The 15,257-nt window shown below is 41.2% G+C and overlaps 1 protein-coding gene across 4 annotated transcripts in view; it reads left to right on the top strand.

Moving 5' to 3' along the window:
• LOC123775570 (uncharacterized) overlaps positions 1–15,257 on the top strand; it is an 85,001-nt gene that overhangs the window by 5,187 nt on the left and 64,557 nt on the right. For 2 of the 4 annotated variants that reach the window (XR_015726212.1, XR_015726208.1), the window contains exon 2: positions 1,004–14,206. Coding sequence is in view for 1 of the 4 variants with exons in the window: in XM_087865751.1 (XP_087721877.1) it covers positions 14,159–14,206 (48 nt within the window). In the remaining 3 variants the exon portion in view is untranslated. Of the gene's footprint in view, positions 1–1,003; positions 14,207–15,257 lie in introns of those variants that run through there. The other 2 variants (XR_015726211.1, XM_087865751.1) reach the window with 2 other exon arrangements.

Here is a 15,257-nt window from a genome sequence, read left to right as displayed (position 1 = left end):
GCTTTATTTAAATAATAGCATTTATGTTACAGAAACTGTATAATACACAATATAGAAATCACAGAAAGATCTATTTTACATAGTTTATGTTAAGATAAAACATATGTAATATTTGTATTCTATGATAAGTAGTTTTGTAATTTAGAATGAATGTGTCATCACTTGGTGCCCTATAAAGTTGGTGCCTACCATTCCAGTGGCTAATTAATATTCTTGGAGAGAAAAATCATGATTATAAAAATAGAAAGAATAATACCAACAAGGGCTATAGAGGGATTATCAGAGGGGATAAAAGATAGTTGACTTAGGGGTGCCTGGGTAGCTCGATTGTTTAAGCATCGGACTCTTGATTTTGGCTCACGTCATGATCTCAGGGTCGTGAGACTGAGTCCAACATCGGGCTCCACACTGAGCATGGAGCCTGCTTAAGATTCTACCTCTCCCTCTAGCCCTCCCCACCACTCACACTTAACTATCTCCTGTCTCTCAGAAAAATCTATGTATAGTTGATTTCAAGACACATGGCTAATTGTTAATCTCTATAGGCGAGTACATGATTAGATTTTTATTTCGTCACTACTGCAGCATATTATCACTTGCTGTTAAGGTTAGAAAACTGTGCTTGGTAACACCGATTTCAAGGATAGTGAGCACGCTTAGGCTTCAGATCCCATGCCTTCTGAGACTCTAAGGAATGGGAATTTTTCCCGGAAGAGGAAAGTGTTCACTGTTCTTGGCACAAGATATACCCCCAAAGTAGTCCTCCATCCCTTGTTAAAGGTGTATGTCTTTGTACCTGGCAAATTTTGAAGAGTGCTTATTAGAAAAGTTGCTTGAATTGAAACTTCTAGACTGAAATAGTAGGGTTGGGGTAGTCGTGGGACAGAAGTCTTATTTGTTATTTAAGAAGTATCCATGTTGGGACTGTAAGTGATAATAAAAGTAAGCAACCAGTCATTTTCCTTATGATGTGGAGTACTACACTAATTTCTCAATGTTTCAGGTCACCTGGGTCATGATGTTGAATATATACATGTGAGGAGAGGATTGGTGCCCTGCTGTCTTCACTGGCACTCCCCATCTTGTACACACAGTGGCTGCCTACTGCAGTTGCCTGCAGCTCTATGCCTGAGGGTGTCCATTGGCTTCCTTGGCTTCTTTGACTGTGGAAGTGAGCTCTTCTGCCAGGTAATTAGGGTCCATGAGAAAAGCACTCATCCCATGCAGGTCTTTTCACACAGGGGCAGGATGACTCAGGGCCATTCTGCACAGTCTCCTGGACGTTCCCAGGGGATGGAGACAGGGTTGCCCACAGCAGTGACCTGTAGTCTAACACCCTGTCTTGTGTGTTGGCTCCACTCCTTCTTCACTTCTTAGCTCCTGTCATTGCTTCCCGAAGACCCTTCCAGAGAATATTTATCCTCATATTCTTGTATTAGAGTCAGTTTCTGTGGGACCCAACCACTCATAACTCCTGGTGCCGCCAAGAATTGTGGGTATTGTCCCTCTGTGCCCTAAGAGAGAATCTACCTTTTAAAATAATAATAGTGAGATTATTCAGCTTGCCACACAAAATGGAATGCTCAGGCTGGAAGAAGACATTTGTTGTAGTATCATTATCAGTAGCACTATTATTGAGTTCAAATATTATGTCTTATTCTTTGAAGGTTCTTCTTTGACCCCTGTTTTGTCCATAAGGGTAATTCTTGGTTATATGCCCACTCTAGACACATCCCCAGTCCTTATCTTTGTCTCCAGTCCTAGATTCACCCTCATCCAATCCCACCTTCCCTGTTGCCACTTTCTCTATAACTTCCTCCTTTTCTGTTCCCCAGGGTTTCCCAAAATCTGTCTTAGCTCCAGACTCCCAATCTTCAGGTGTCAGAGTTTCCTTAGGTCCTCCATCTCTCCTGATCCCCTCTGATTAGTAGGAGGGGATATGAGTATGAATGAAGGTCCTGCTCTGCCTTTACTTAAGTCCTGGGACTGCAAGAGGAATGGGCCCAGTCTTGAGTCCTGGATTGCCTGGATATTGATCTATAGCAAAGAAGTAATGGAATTCAACAAAAATATGTTGAACTCCAGGCTTTTCCAGGCACTGGTAAGAGCATCAGTGTATTTTGGGGAGGATGGAGGTCAGGAGACACAGTTGGTGGTTAGGCCTTGCCCCAAAAGATGGTCCAGATATAAAGCCAGTAACTAAAAAAAATGAGAGGAAAGGAAAGGTAAGTAATAGGATGTCATGTTTATTGAGTGCTTTATGTCAGGTGTGCTTTAAAGATCTTTGTCAAACATTCTGTTCTCAGGCAGTAGTGCTCCACACTAGAAAAATCTCTTTGCCATCCCCATTTTGGAGATGAGCATGTTGAGGCTCAGAGACAGGCGCACAGCTAGTGACTGAGGGAGCTAAGATTCCAACCAAGGGAGAGCCTTCCCTTCTACTCCAGACCCTATAAGCCTCTGTAGAGCTACATGCCACTTGATCCTTTTTGGTTAAGGGAGCAAAGGGGTATTTAAATCCTAATAGAACTCAAAATATTCTGCATGGAGAAGAGAAAACATAATAAAAGGAGGCCAACCCAGGAAAGAGTAGATTCAGAGTGCTTGTCTTGGGGGAAGCCTTAGCATTGACCCCAGGCCAGTGGCTTCTTACTCCACCTCTGATGAGGTTACTTATCAACCAAAACATTTATAAGACCTTTCCATTTGGTCCTTAAAGTTACTGGACTCTGATGTAGACAGAGAGATTTTTGTATCGAGCAGATGTGTATCCTTTCTCAGGCTCCAGGTTTCTGAGCCTGAACTTCTGACTGTGCCAGAGAATGAGGACGTCTTCATCAGCAAATGGGACATGTGAAAAGGACACAGGAACCAGCTTGGAAGGGTCGCCACTGACCAAATCAAGACAACCTGCACATCAAAACGAATCATGGCAGGAATACTTTCCCAACACTACATGATATCCATGAGTCTAGCGTACTACTTAAGAAAACCTTTAAAAATTGGGATTGGAGAGAAGAGAAAGATCGTTACAAAAGATTGCTCAGAAATAAAGATAGAACTAGAAAATGGAAATAAGAAATCATCTTTAAAAAAGACATCATTGAAACAATTCAGCCACCAGTTATCAGTAGATGCTAAGGTCTTTGGGTGAAATAATGTTGGGGTAAAAGGTAGGGACTGTGGGAACCACAGTGAACTTAACACCACTTATACTGAAATTAGACTATTTCCATGTGGCTCATGGGGCAGGATCAAAGTGAAAGGCACAATATTAGATAGTAACAGATTTTAAAAAGAGAAGAAAAAATAGAGAAATGTGGACAAATAGAACACACATCATGAGATGGTGAATGTAAAGTTGAAGAGAAAAAGGTCCCATTGAATGAGAATGGACAAAAAGATCCAGATAAAAATCCACAACTTGCTAAATGAACCAACCAACAACTATAAGCTTTTGACATGATACTCATCTAACACATAAGGTCATGGACATTTTGAAAATAAGGCACTGGAAAAACAATAAATCATGCAAACGCCAATCAAAGAAAAACTGCTCTGGTTATAGTAATATCAGGTAAAATATACATAAGGCAAAAACCATTATTAGATATAAAGAAAGTTGCTACAAAATGATAAAATCTGTAATTCACCCAGGAAACTAAAACTGTGGATCTTGATTACATGGATGCCAAACATGTAAAGGAATGTTTGACAAGACTGCAAGTAGAGGGGCGGCTGGTGGCTCGGTTAAGCATCTGCCTTCAGCTCAGGTCATGATCCCAGGAACCTGGGATTGAGCCCCATATCTAGCTCCCTGCTCATCGGGAGTCTGCTTCTCCCTCTCACTCTGCCCCTCTCCCCACTCATGCTCTCTCTCCTTCTCTCTCTGTGCTCTCTCTCAAATAAATAAATAAAATCTTAAAAAAAACTGCAAGAAAAATAAAATCCTCTGAGTTGCAAGTTTCTACAGCCCTCTCTCAGCAGCTGATAATAAGCAGCCCCAGACTTGTCAGGATGCAGAAGATTTGGACAGTAAACCATCTGAATGTAGAAATAGATACATAATCATGTAGAATAACATATCATATAGAAGTATATAGAAAATAAGTACATAAAATAGCATATATAATATACATTAGATATTAGATAAGATAAAATATAAGTTCAAAAATAAATAAAAGTAATATAAATATTCTAAATACATATAAAATGAAATATAAATATAGATACAGATATAGAAATGTATATATAGTAATAGATACATTTATACACAGAAATCTATAGGTTATTTTACCTAATAGATAAAGGAGATTCATTATTTTTAAGACACAATGTATGTTTATGTAATTAGATCAGAGTTTGGACATAAAGCCAGTCTCAACATATTTCAGAAGAAACAAACCACAAGGGATGTTCTTTGATCATAATTGCAAATGTGCTTGATCGATGAAGAAATGATATGTAAAATTTCCAATATGTTTGGAAACGAATAGTAGCCATTTGAACAAAAGTATAAAAGGAAATCTCAAAGGAAAAATAAGTCTGAACTGAATGAAAATGATAGTGAATATATGTCATTAAAATAGACCTCCTGCTGTCCTGGGAATTCATCTTCGGATAGAAAGATTTATGGTGTTCACAGGACGAGTCCGAGATGTGGAGAAGTAGGAGACCTTAATTTCGTCTGGCCCCAGGAATTCAGCTAGATAGCTATCAAATCATTCTGAACACCTGTGAACTCAACTGGAGATCTAAGAAAATAATAGCCGCTACACTACAAATAGAAAAGCAATCACATTCTGCAAGGTAGGAGGTGCAGAGAGGTGAATCTGAGGTGATACATGGGAAGATAAACGGAGGGGGGAGGGAGCCACCATAAGCTGGCTACAGGCAAACCTATAGTACTGTAGCACAAAATCAGAACTTTGAGAATTCTGCTCCAGTGAGGGATGTCACTCAGGTGGCTAAGCAGGGACAGCGTGGTCTCAGGATGCTCGGGGTCACAGGAAGATTGGGGGTGCCTGAATGCCGTAGAGTTCCCAGGCATCGAAGCAGGGAAGCTGGAGGCAAACAGTGAGCCCAGGAGTGAGCTCTCAGTTTGGGGTTGTCATAAACCTCAAACCGCAGCATGTTTGGACATGTTTGAGCAGAGGCCCAACAAGTGGCAGAACCAGTGAAACCCCCTTCCTCTCCTAGGAGGAGTGGCACAGGAATGCCCGCAGGAGTTTGCAGTGTTTGGAGACTCGAAATTGGTCATGTACCTGAGATAGAAACCCTCGGTCAGTAGTCTGGGTGACGTTGGAGTACTGCAGGAGACCAGGGAGACAGGAGTGATTGACTGCTTTTCTCTGAGGGTGCACTGAGGAGTGGGACCCTGAGCTTTGGGCTCCAGGGCTGGAGATTGGCAGGGCACCATTTTCGTTCTCATCCTCTAAAGCTTCGCGGAAAGCCTTCAAGGAACAAAAGCCACAGAGAGCAAACCAGACCAGATTACGTAGCCTGGCCCCCTGGCAAGGGTGGTACAATTCTGCCTGGGGCAAATACACTTGAGAATCAATGCAACAGGCATCACACCCCAGACGTTCAGCAAGAACATCCAGCCAAGACCAAGTTTACTGATCAATGGGAACTATAAAACTCCAGCAACTAGGGGAATATAGCACATAGAATTCATAGCTTTTTCCAAATGATTCCTTAGTCTTTCAACTTTAATTTTTTTCAATTTTTTCTTTCCTTTTTCAATCAAGACTTATCAATTCTTTTTTAAAAATCGTTTTCAACTTTCATTTTTACAGTTACATTCTGACCCTTCATTGTATTTAATCTTATTTTTCTATATATATAGGTTTTTCTTTCTTTACAATTTTGGGATGCAGTTTCTTCTAACAGACCAAAATACACCCAAAATTTAGTGTATGGCTCTGCTCTATACATCTGTCTGATCATATTCTCTTTGTTGTTGTTTTTTTCTTCTTCCTTTTTTTGTATTTGTGTCTTGTTTTGTTAATGTCTTTCTAAAATTTTCAACTTTAAAGTTATATTCTATCCTTTCAATGTATTTAATTTTATTTTTGTATATATATGTTTTTCTTTCTTCACAATTTTGAGATGCAGTTTCTTCTAACAAACTGAGCAAAATAAACACGGAATCCAGTGTATTGCTCTATTCTGCTCACCTGTCTGATTATATTCTTCTTTTCTTTTTCTTTCCTTTTTTTTTTTTCCTTTGGATTCAGGTCTCTTTCGATCTTTTCATTATATATTTCTCTGGGGTCATTGTTGCCATTTTAGTATTTTATTCTCTTGTTCATCTATTCATCTCTGGACAGAATGACAAGACAGAAAAACTCACCTCAAGAATGAGAACATGAGGCGGTACTGATTATCAGGCCCCTAATCAGTATGGACATAAGTAAGATGTTGGAACTAGAGTTCAGAATACTGATTATAAAGACACTAGCTGGGCTTGAAAAAAGCATAGAAGACAGTAGAGAATCCCTTCTGGAGAAATAAAAAACTAAAATCCAACTGGAAATCAAAAAGGCTATTAATGAGGTGCAATTAAAAATGGAGGCTCTAACTGCTAGGATAATGAGTCAGAAGAGAGAATTAGTGACATAGAAGACCAAATGATGGAGAATTAAAAAGCTGAGGAAGACAGAGAGAGAAACAACTATGAATCACGAGGGGAGAATTCAAGAGATAAGTGATACCATAAAGCAAAACAAAATTAGAATAACTGGGATCCCAGAAGAAGAGGAAAGTGAGAGAGGGGGGGCAGAAGGCATATTGGAAAGACAATTATCATATGGTTTCACTCATTTATGGAACATAAGAAGTAGGAAGATAGATAAGAGAAGAAAGGGAAGAAGAAAGGGGGGATAAACAGAAGGGGGAATGAACCATGAGAGACTATGGACTCTGAGAAACAAACTGAGGGCTTCTGAGGGGAGGGGGGTGGGGGAATGGGATAGGCTGGTGATGGGTATTAAGGAGGGCATGTATTGCATGGTGCGCTGGGTGTTATATGCAAGTAATGAATCATGGAACTTTACATCAAAAACTAGGGATGTACTGTATGGTGACTAAAATAATATAAAAATTGTTATAAAAAAAGGTATATTGGAACAAATTATAGCAGAGAACTTCCTTAATCAGGGGAAGGAAACAGGCATCAAAATCTGGGAGGCACAGAGACCCCCCCCCTCATAATCAATAAAAAATAGGTCAACACTTGGACATGTAATAGTGAAACTTGCAATTCTCAGAGACAAAGAGAAAATCCTGCAAGCAGCTTGGGACAAGAGGTCCTTAACCTACAATGGTAGAAACATGACACTGGCAGCAGACCTATCCACAGAGACCTGGCAGGCCAGTCAGGACTGGCATGATATATTCAGGGTACTCAATGAGAAAAATATGTAGCCAAGAATACCTTAACCAGCTAGGATGTCATTCAAATTAGAAGGGGTGATAAATAGCTTCCAGGCCAAATGGAAACTAAAAGAACCTGTGATCCCAAACCAGCCCTATAAGAAATACTAAAAGAAATCCTCTAAGCAAGGAGCCCAAAAGTAACATAGACCAAAAAGGAACAGAGACAATATAAAGTAACAGTCACTCTACAGATAATACAATGGCAGTAAATTAATATCTTTCAATGGATACTCTGAATGTAAGTGGGCTAAATGCCCCAATCAAAAGTCACCAGGCTATCAGATTGGATAAAAAGGCAAGACCCATCATAATGCTTTCTGCAAGAGACTCATTTTAGACCCAAGGAAACCTACAGATTGAAAGTGAGGAGGTGGAGAACCATTTATCATGCTAATGGACATCAAAAGAAAGCTGAGGTACCAATCCTTATATCAGACAAATTAGATTTTAAACCAAAGACTGTAATAAGAGATGAGGAAGGACACTTATCATAATTAAAGTGCCTATCCCACAAGATGATCTAACAATTGTAAATATTTATGCCCTGAATATGGGAGCAGCCAATAATATAAGCCAATTAATAACAAAATTAAGAAAACACATCGATAATACAATAATAGTAGGGTATTTAACTCCTCACTCACTGCAATGAAGAGATCATCTAAGCAGAAGATCAACAAGGAAACTAAGGGCTTTGAATAACACACTGGACCACATGGACCTCACATAAATATTCAGAACATTCCATCCTAAAGCAACAGAATACACATTCTTCTCGAGTGCACAGGGAACATTCTCCAGAATAGATCACATCCTGGGTCACAAATCAGGTCTCAACTGGTACCAAAAGATAGGGATCATTCCCTGTGTATTTTTGGACCACACTGCTTTGAAACTGGAACTCAATTACCAGAGGAAACTTGGAAAGAACTCAAATATGTGAAGGCAAAAGAGCATTCTACTAAAGAATGAATGGGTCCCCAGAGTCCAGAGTCTCTCATGGTTTGTCTCCGTCTCTGATTTCCTCCCACTCAGTTTTCTCTCCTTTCCCCTGTGGTCCTTTGTGTGGTTCCTTATGTTCCACAAAGGAGTGAAACCATAAGATAGTTGTCTTTCTCTCCCTGATTTATTTCACTTAGCATAATACCCTGCAGTTCCATCCATGTCAGTGCAAATGGTGGTTATTTATCCTTTCTGCTGGCTGATTAATATTCCATTGCATATATGAAGCACATCTTCTTTATCCATTCATCTGTTGAAGGACATCTCGACTCCTTCCACAGCTTGGCTATTGTAGATACTGCTGCTGAACATAATAATAATAATAAAAAAAATGAACCAGGAAATTAAAGAAAAAAAATTCACGGAAACAAATGTAAATGAAAACACAACTGTTCAAAACCTTTGGGGCGCAGCAAAGGTGGTCCTAAGAGGGAAGCATATAGCAATACAAGCCATTCTCAATAAACAAGAAAGGTCTCAAGTACACAACCTAACCTCACACCTAAAGGAGCTGGAAAAAGAACAGCAAATAAAGCCTAAACCCAGCATAAGAAGAGAAATAATAAGGATTAAGGCAACGATCAAGGAAATAGAAAACCAAAATAACAGTAGAACAGATCAGTGAAACTAGGAGCTGGTTCTTTGAAAGAATTAATAAGATTGATAAACCCCTGCCCAGACTTATCAAAAAGAAAAGAGAAAGGACCCAAATAAATAAAATCATGAATGAAAGAGGAGATATCACAATCAGCACCAAAGAAATACTAAAAAATTATAAGAACATACTATGAGCAACTATACGCCAACAAATTAGGCAATCTGGAAGATGCATCCCTAGAGACATTTAAACTACCAAAACTGAACCAGGAAGAAGTAGAAAATCTGAACAGACCCATAACCACCAGCGAGGAAATTGAAGCAGTGATCACAAATCTCCCAACAAACAAAAGAGCCCAGGGCCAGATGGCTTCCCAGGGGAATTCTACCAAACATTTAAAGAAGAATTATTACCTATTCTTCTGAAGCTGTTTCAAAAAATAGAAATGGAAGGAACACTTCCAAAGTCTTTCTATGAGGCCAGCATTACCTCGATCCCAAAACCAGAGACTGCACCAAGAAGGAGAATTACAGACCAATACCCATGATGAACATAGATACAAAAATTCTCACCAAAATACTAGCCAATAGGATCCAACAGTCCATTAAAAGGATTATTCACCACGACCAAGTGGAATTTATTCCTGGGCTGCAAGGGTGGTTCAACCTGCACAAATCAATCAATGGGATACACATTAATACAAGGAAGGACAAGAACTATATGATCCTCTCGATAGATACAGAAATAGCATTTGACAGGTACAGCATCCTTTCTTGATTAAAACTTCACAGTGTAGGGATAGACAAAACATATCTCAGTTTCATAAAAGCCATGTATGAAAAGCCCATAGCAAATATCATTCTCAATGGGGAAAAACTGAGAGCTTGTCCCCTAAGGTCAGGAACATGGCAGGGATGTCCACTATCACCACTGCCGTTCAATATAGTACTGGAAGTCCTAGCCTCAGCAATAAGATAACAAAGAGAAATAAAGGCATCTGAATTAGCAAAGAAGAGATCATACTCACTCTCTCCAAATGACATGATACTCTATGTGGAAAACCCAAAAGACTCCACCCAAAAATTGCTAGAACTCATACAGGAATTCAGCAATGTGGCAGAGAATAAAATCAATGTACAAAAATCAGTTGCATTTCTATACACTAACAACGAGACAGAAGAAAGAGAAATTAAGGAGTCAATCCCATTTACAATTGCACCCCAAACCGTAAGATACCTAGGAATATACCTAATGAGAGAGGCAAAGGATCTCCTCAGAAAACTGTAGAACATTCATGAAAAAAATTGAGAAAGACACAAAGAAATGGAAAAACATACCATGCACATGGATTGGAAGAACAGATATTGTTAAAATGTTGCCTAAAGCAATCTAAAACAGTCGATGCAATCTCTATCAAATACCATCAACTTTTTTCACAGAGCTGGAACAAATAATCCTAAAATTTGTATGGAACAAGAAAAGACCCTGAATAGCCAAAGGATATTGAAAGAGAAAACCAAAACTGGTGGCATCACAATTCCGGACTTCAAGGTCTATAAGAAAGCTGTAGTCATCAAGACAGTATAGTAATAGCACAAAAACAGACATAGATCAATGGAACAGAATAGCAAACCCAGAAATCGACCCTCAAGTCTATGGTCAACTAATCTTTGACAAAGCAGGAAAGAATATCTAATGGAAAAAGACAGTCTCTTCAACAAATAGTGTTGGGAAAATTGGACAGCCACATGCAGAAGAATGAAAGCGGACCATTTCCTTATACCATACACAAAAATAGACTCAAAACGGATGAAAGACCTCAATGTGTGACAGGAATCCATCAAAATCCTAGAGGAGAACAAAGGCAGTAACCTCTGTGACCTAGGACACAGCAGTTTCTTGCTAGACACATTTCCAAAGGCAGGGAAACAAAGGCAAGAATGAACTATTAGGACTTCATTGAGAGAAAAAGCTTTTGCACAGGAAAGCAAACAGTCAACTAAACCAAAAGACAGCCAACAGAATGGGAGAAGATATTTGCAAATGATGTATCAGATAAAGAGCTAGTCTCCAAAATCTATAAAGAACTTACCAAACACAACACACAAGAGAAATCAAGAAATGGGCAGAAGACATGAACAGACATTCCTCCAAAGAAGATACCCAAATGTCCAACAGACACATGGAAAAAAAAAACTCCACATCACTTGGCATCAGGGAAATACAAATCAAACCCACAAAGCAATACGACCTCACACAAGTCAGAATGGCTAAAATTAACAAGTCAGAAAATGACAAATGTTAGTTAGAATGAGGAGATAGGGGAACCCTCTTACACTGTTGGTGGGAGTGTAAGCTGGTGCAGCCACTCTGGAAAACAGTATGGAGGTTCTTCAAAAAGTTACAAATAGAGGTATCCTACAACCTCGCAATTGAACTACTGGGTATTTGCCCCAAAGATGCAAATGTAGTGATCTGAAGGGGCACCTGTACCCCAATGTTTATAACAGCAATGTCCACAATAGCCAACTATGTAAAGAGCCCAGATATCCATCAACAGATGAATGGATTAGGAAGGTATGGCATATGCGTGTGCGCGCGCGCGCGCGCACACACACACACACACACACACACACACTGGAATATTACTTAGCTATCAAAAAAAAAAGAATCTTGCCATTCACAATGATGTGGATAGAACTAGAGTGTATTATTCTAAGTGAAATAAGTTAATCAGAGAAAGACAATTATCATATGATCTCACTGATATGTGGAATTTAAGAAACAAGATGGATCATCGGGGAAGAGAGGAAAAAATAAAACAAGACAAAACCAGAGAGGGAGACAAACCGTACAAGACTCTTAATCATAGGAAACAACCTGAGCACTGCTGGAGGGGAGGAGGGTAGAGGGATGGGGTAACTGGGTGATGGACATTAAGGAGGGCATGTGATGTAATGAGCACTGGGTATTATATAAGACTGATGAATCACAGACCTGTCTCTGTCACATCACTAGCTGTCTCTAGGGTTTAAATTATGCACATAAATGGAAAAATGCCAAGCTGATTCTCATGATTGATCTGTGTGGAATTTCCATGATGCTTGTTAATTTTAAGTCATAAAGTTCATAAGCTTCTGTCTCAAGGGACTCCTCGACAACACCCAGAGAGTATAGCACCACCAGGATTCTGAGAGAGGAAGAGGAAGAATCAGAGGGCAATAGGGGTAGAGCTAAGAAGGGACAAAGAAGAATTGCAAGGAGGAAAGGTGGGAGGTGGTTCTGGTGTGTGGAGGGGGAACCATGGGCCAGGGAGGAGGGGCTCTGAGTGTTGGGGGAAGAAAAGGCAGGAATCATGGGCATCAGAATTCTTTGACTCCAACCTCCTTCCAGAGGCCATTTCGCTTGGGAAGATGAGTACCTGTCATTCTGCCTGGGGATGTGGGGGCCAGCCACAGGATCTGTCAGGGAGAGAGGTGCCTTGAAGGAGAGCATGCTGCTCTTTGGCAGGTAGTCTCTAGAGCCTACGCTGTGGGGAGGTGACCTTGAGATATCTCCCTCCCCGCCCCATCCCTGCTGCATTCCTCCTGTATCAGAGGGGCTTTGCTCATGTTCCAAAACCAGGCTGCAGGTCCTGCAGCCTGGAACTGGCACAGATCCGTTGCTGATCTCAACCAAAAGTATTCGAGAATAAGGACCATATTCTCCTTCTGGAGCTAGCAGTGTGCAGCAGGATAGGGAATTGCTATCCTCATGTCCACTGTGGATCCTGATGCAGGATGGTAGATGGATGGTTTCAAACCCCGCAGCCTTCTCTTACATCCAAGCAGAAGTGTCATACTTCACCAAGCCTTCTTCTGGTTGTGAAGAGATGGCAATTAGTATTTGAAGGTAAAATGGGTTCCTTACCAGATCGATGGAAATGATTTCATCCATCTGCCATCTCTAAAGCACTTTTCATTGAAAATATTATCTAAGGAAACATGCAGTAAATACATGACGCATGTGTAGCACCCTCTAGGTTTGCATTTTGACCCTGTCATCTATGTGTCACCAGACACTTGATTGGCAAAGTCGAAAATAAACTCTCACAATCAAGATCATGATGGTGCTAGATGATGTCTTGTATAAATGGAATCTCATATATCCTGACCTGACCGGAAATTATTCTTTTCTTAAGAGGAAGAAGAAGGAAAGAAAAATTAAAATAGTGTAATGGGTGTCAATGTTTTATTTACTACGAATATTTTGGTGGGTAAACACAACTATCAGTTACTTTGCATTATGTAAATCTGTAGTCTATTTCTGAGGGGAGTGGTGCAAGCACTACAAATCATGTAATTACATCGACAAAGTCGGTTTCATTCTTCACTCACACAGAAAGGAGAAGGAAAAGATTATCTTTGTGTCTGAGGCGCTGTCACAAAGCCCTGCCCCAGTCTAGGGAACAGGCTTGGCAGGACCAGAAGCACTTTCAGTGCCTTCAGGGGAGCCGCCATGGCTTTGAGCATTGTAGGGATTCCCAGGGCAGCCGGCAGAGGGCGCCAGTGCACCTCCAACTAGAGGGGGCGCTTTCTCTGCGGGAGCAGCAAAGGCCATTGGGTAGAGGGCGCGCCCTGGCAGTTATCTGACCAAGGGCGTCTCAGGGCAGGAAAGGCTTGTGCTGCGAACAGGAGACCCAGCTCCCCTCAAAGAGCCAGAGCTGCGTTACCAGCAGGTTCTGCCGCCACCCCGGGAAGACCCTGGGGGCTTTGCAGCAACTTGTCGCCTCCCGAGGTAGAGGAAGAAGCTGCCTTGTTGGCTGAGTGCTGAGGGGGCGGCTCTGGGCGGCTTCCCAGGACATGCTGGTAAGTGAGCAGCACAGTCGCTTGCATGTTGGGGGCTGTTCCCCTGGTTCAGTCCTCATTTTCCCTGCGGGTATTTGAACAGACCTGTTTTACTCAGGGATCCGTGGCTTGAGGGGTCCCGCGACGCCACATCAGAGATGCTGTGGTTGGCTTGTTACAGATGCAGGCTTGTTTCTGGGGAGAAATCCTGAGCCAAACTCAGAGGAACAGGAGCTGCTTTCAGTTGGGACTTGAATGCACTAACTGCTGACTCTCAGGACCTTCTAGAAGAATGAGCTGGGGTCCCACTCTCCGATTTCTGCGGGAACCAGAGGCCCAGGTAAAAACAAAGTGCCGTCCAGTTTGTAACATTAAAGGTAGAAACTCTCGGATTTATCAGCAAATGGGGTTTGTTGAGAAGGAAAGAAGTGAATGTAGGACAGAGAAGCAGTGACTAAACCTTAGGCACATCAGGGAGCATCAGAGAGGCTCACTGTTTTCAGGCAAAAAGGGGGCAGTTTAGAAGGCTGTTAGGAACCAGAAGTCCATTGGAGGCATCTGGTAGTTCAAATCATGTGGCTTCTCATGGTTGAGTCCTGTTGGGAGGTGGGGGCTGGGGGGAGGGGATGGAGAGATGAGAATAGAGTTCCTGTAGCTGGAATAGTGGAGTATTCACGTGCGAGGTCAAGTCCACGTCTTCCTATTGGGTCCCCAGTTTATTCAGAGTGGTAGTGTGTCTGAGCTCCCCCTGCCAAAACCTCCTGTGTTTTGTGACATTTCCCATTAGGACTTCAAATTTACCCCTTCTGATCAAGATTTCTCTCGATGAGGAAAATAAGTCAGAGAAAGACAAATACGATATGATTTTACTCATTTGTGGAATTTATTTTTAAAAATGTGCAAGCAGAAAAGAAGCAAACCAAGAAAACAGCCTTTTTACTATAGAGAACAACCTGTTGGTAATCAGAGGAGAGATGTTTGGGGGGATGGGTTAAATAGGTGATGGGGATTAAGTCATGCTCTGGGGATGAGCACCAGGTGTTGCCTAGACGTGTTGAATCACTACGTTACACCTGAAGTGACTATACCAGTGGGTGTGAACTAATTGTAATTTACATAAAAAGAAGTTTCCTTGGAAGAATTTTTTTCTTTTTAGGATTTTATTTATTTATGTGTGTGTGTGTATGAGAGAGAGAGAGAGGCAGCGGAACAAACAGGCCCCCCCTGAGCAAGGAGCCCAATGTGGGACTCGATCCCAGGACCCTGGGATCATGACCTGAGCCGAAGGCAGACATTTAACTGCCACCCACGTGTCCTTGAAAGAATTTCTGATCAGCAGTCAAGTTCTTTGTATTTAGTGGCTTTGTGTTTCAGTGCCAGCAAAGCCTTTT

The sequence above is a fragment of the Ursus americanus genome, chromosome 2, assembly GCF_024610735.1.
Source record: "Ursus americanus isolate L20-20 chromosome 2, mUrsAme1.1.p, whole genome shotgun sequence".
Classification (NCBI taxonomy): domain Eukaryota; kingdom Metazoa; phylum Chordata; class Mammalia; order Carnivora; family Ursidae; genus Ursus; species Ursus americanus.
This window is presented reverse-complemented; position numbering and strand designations above follow the sequence as displayed.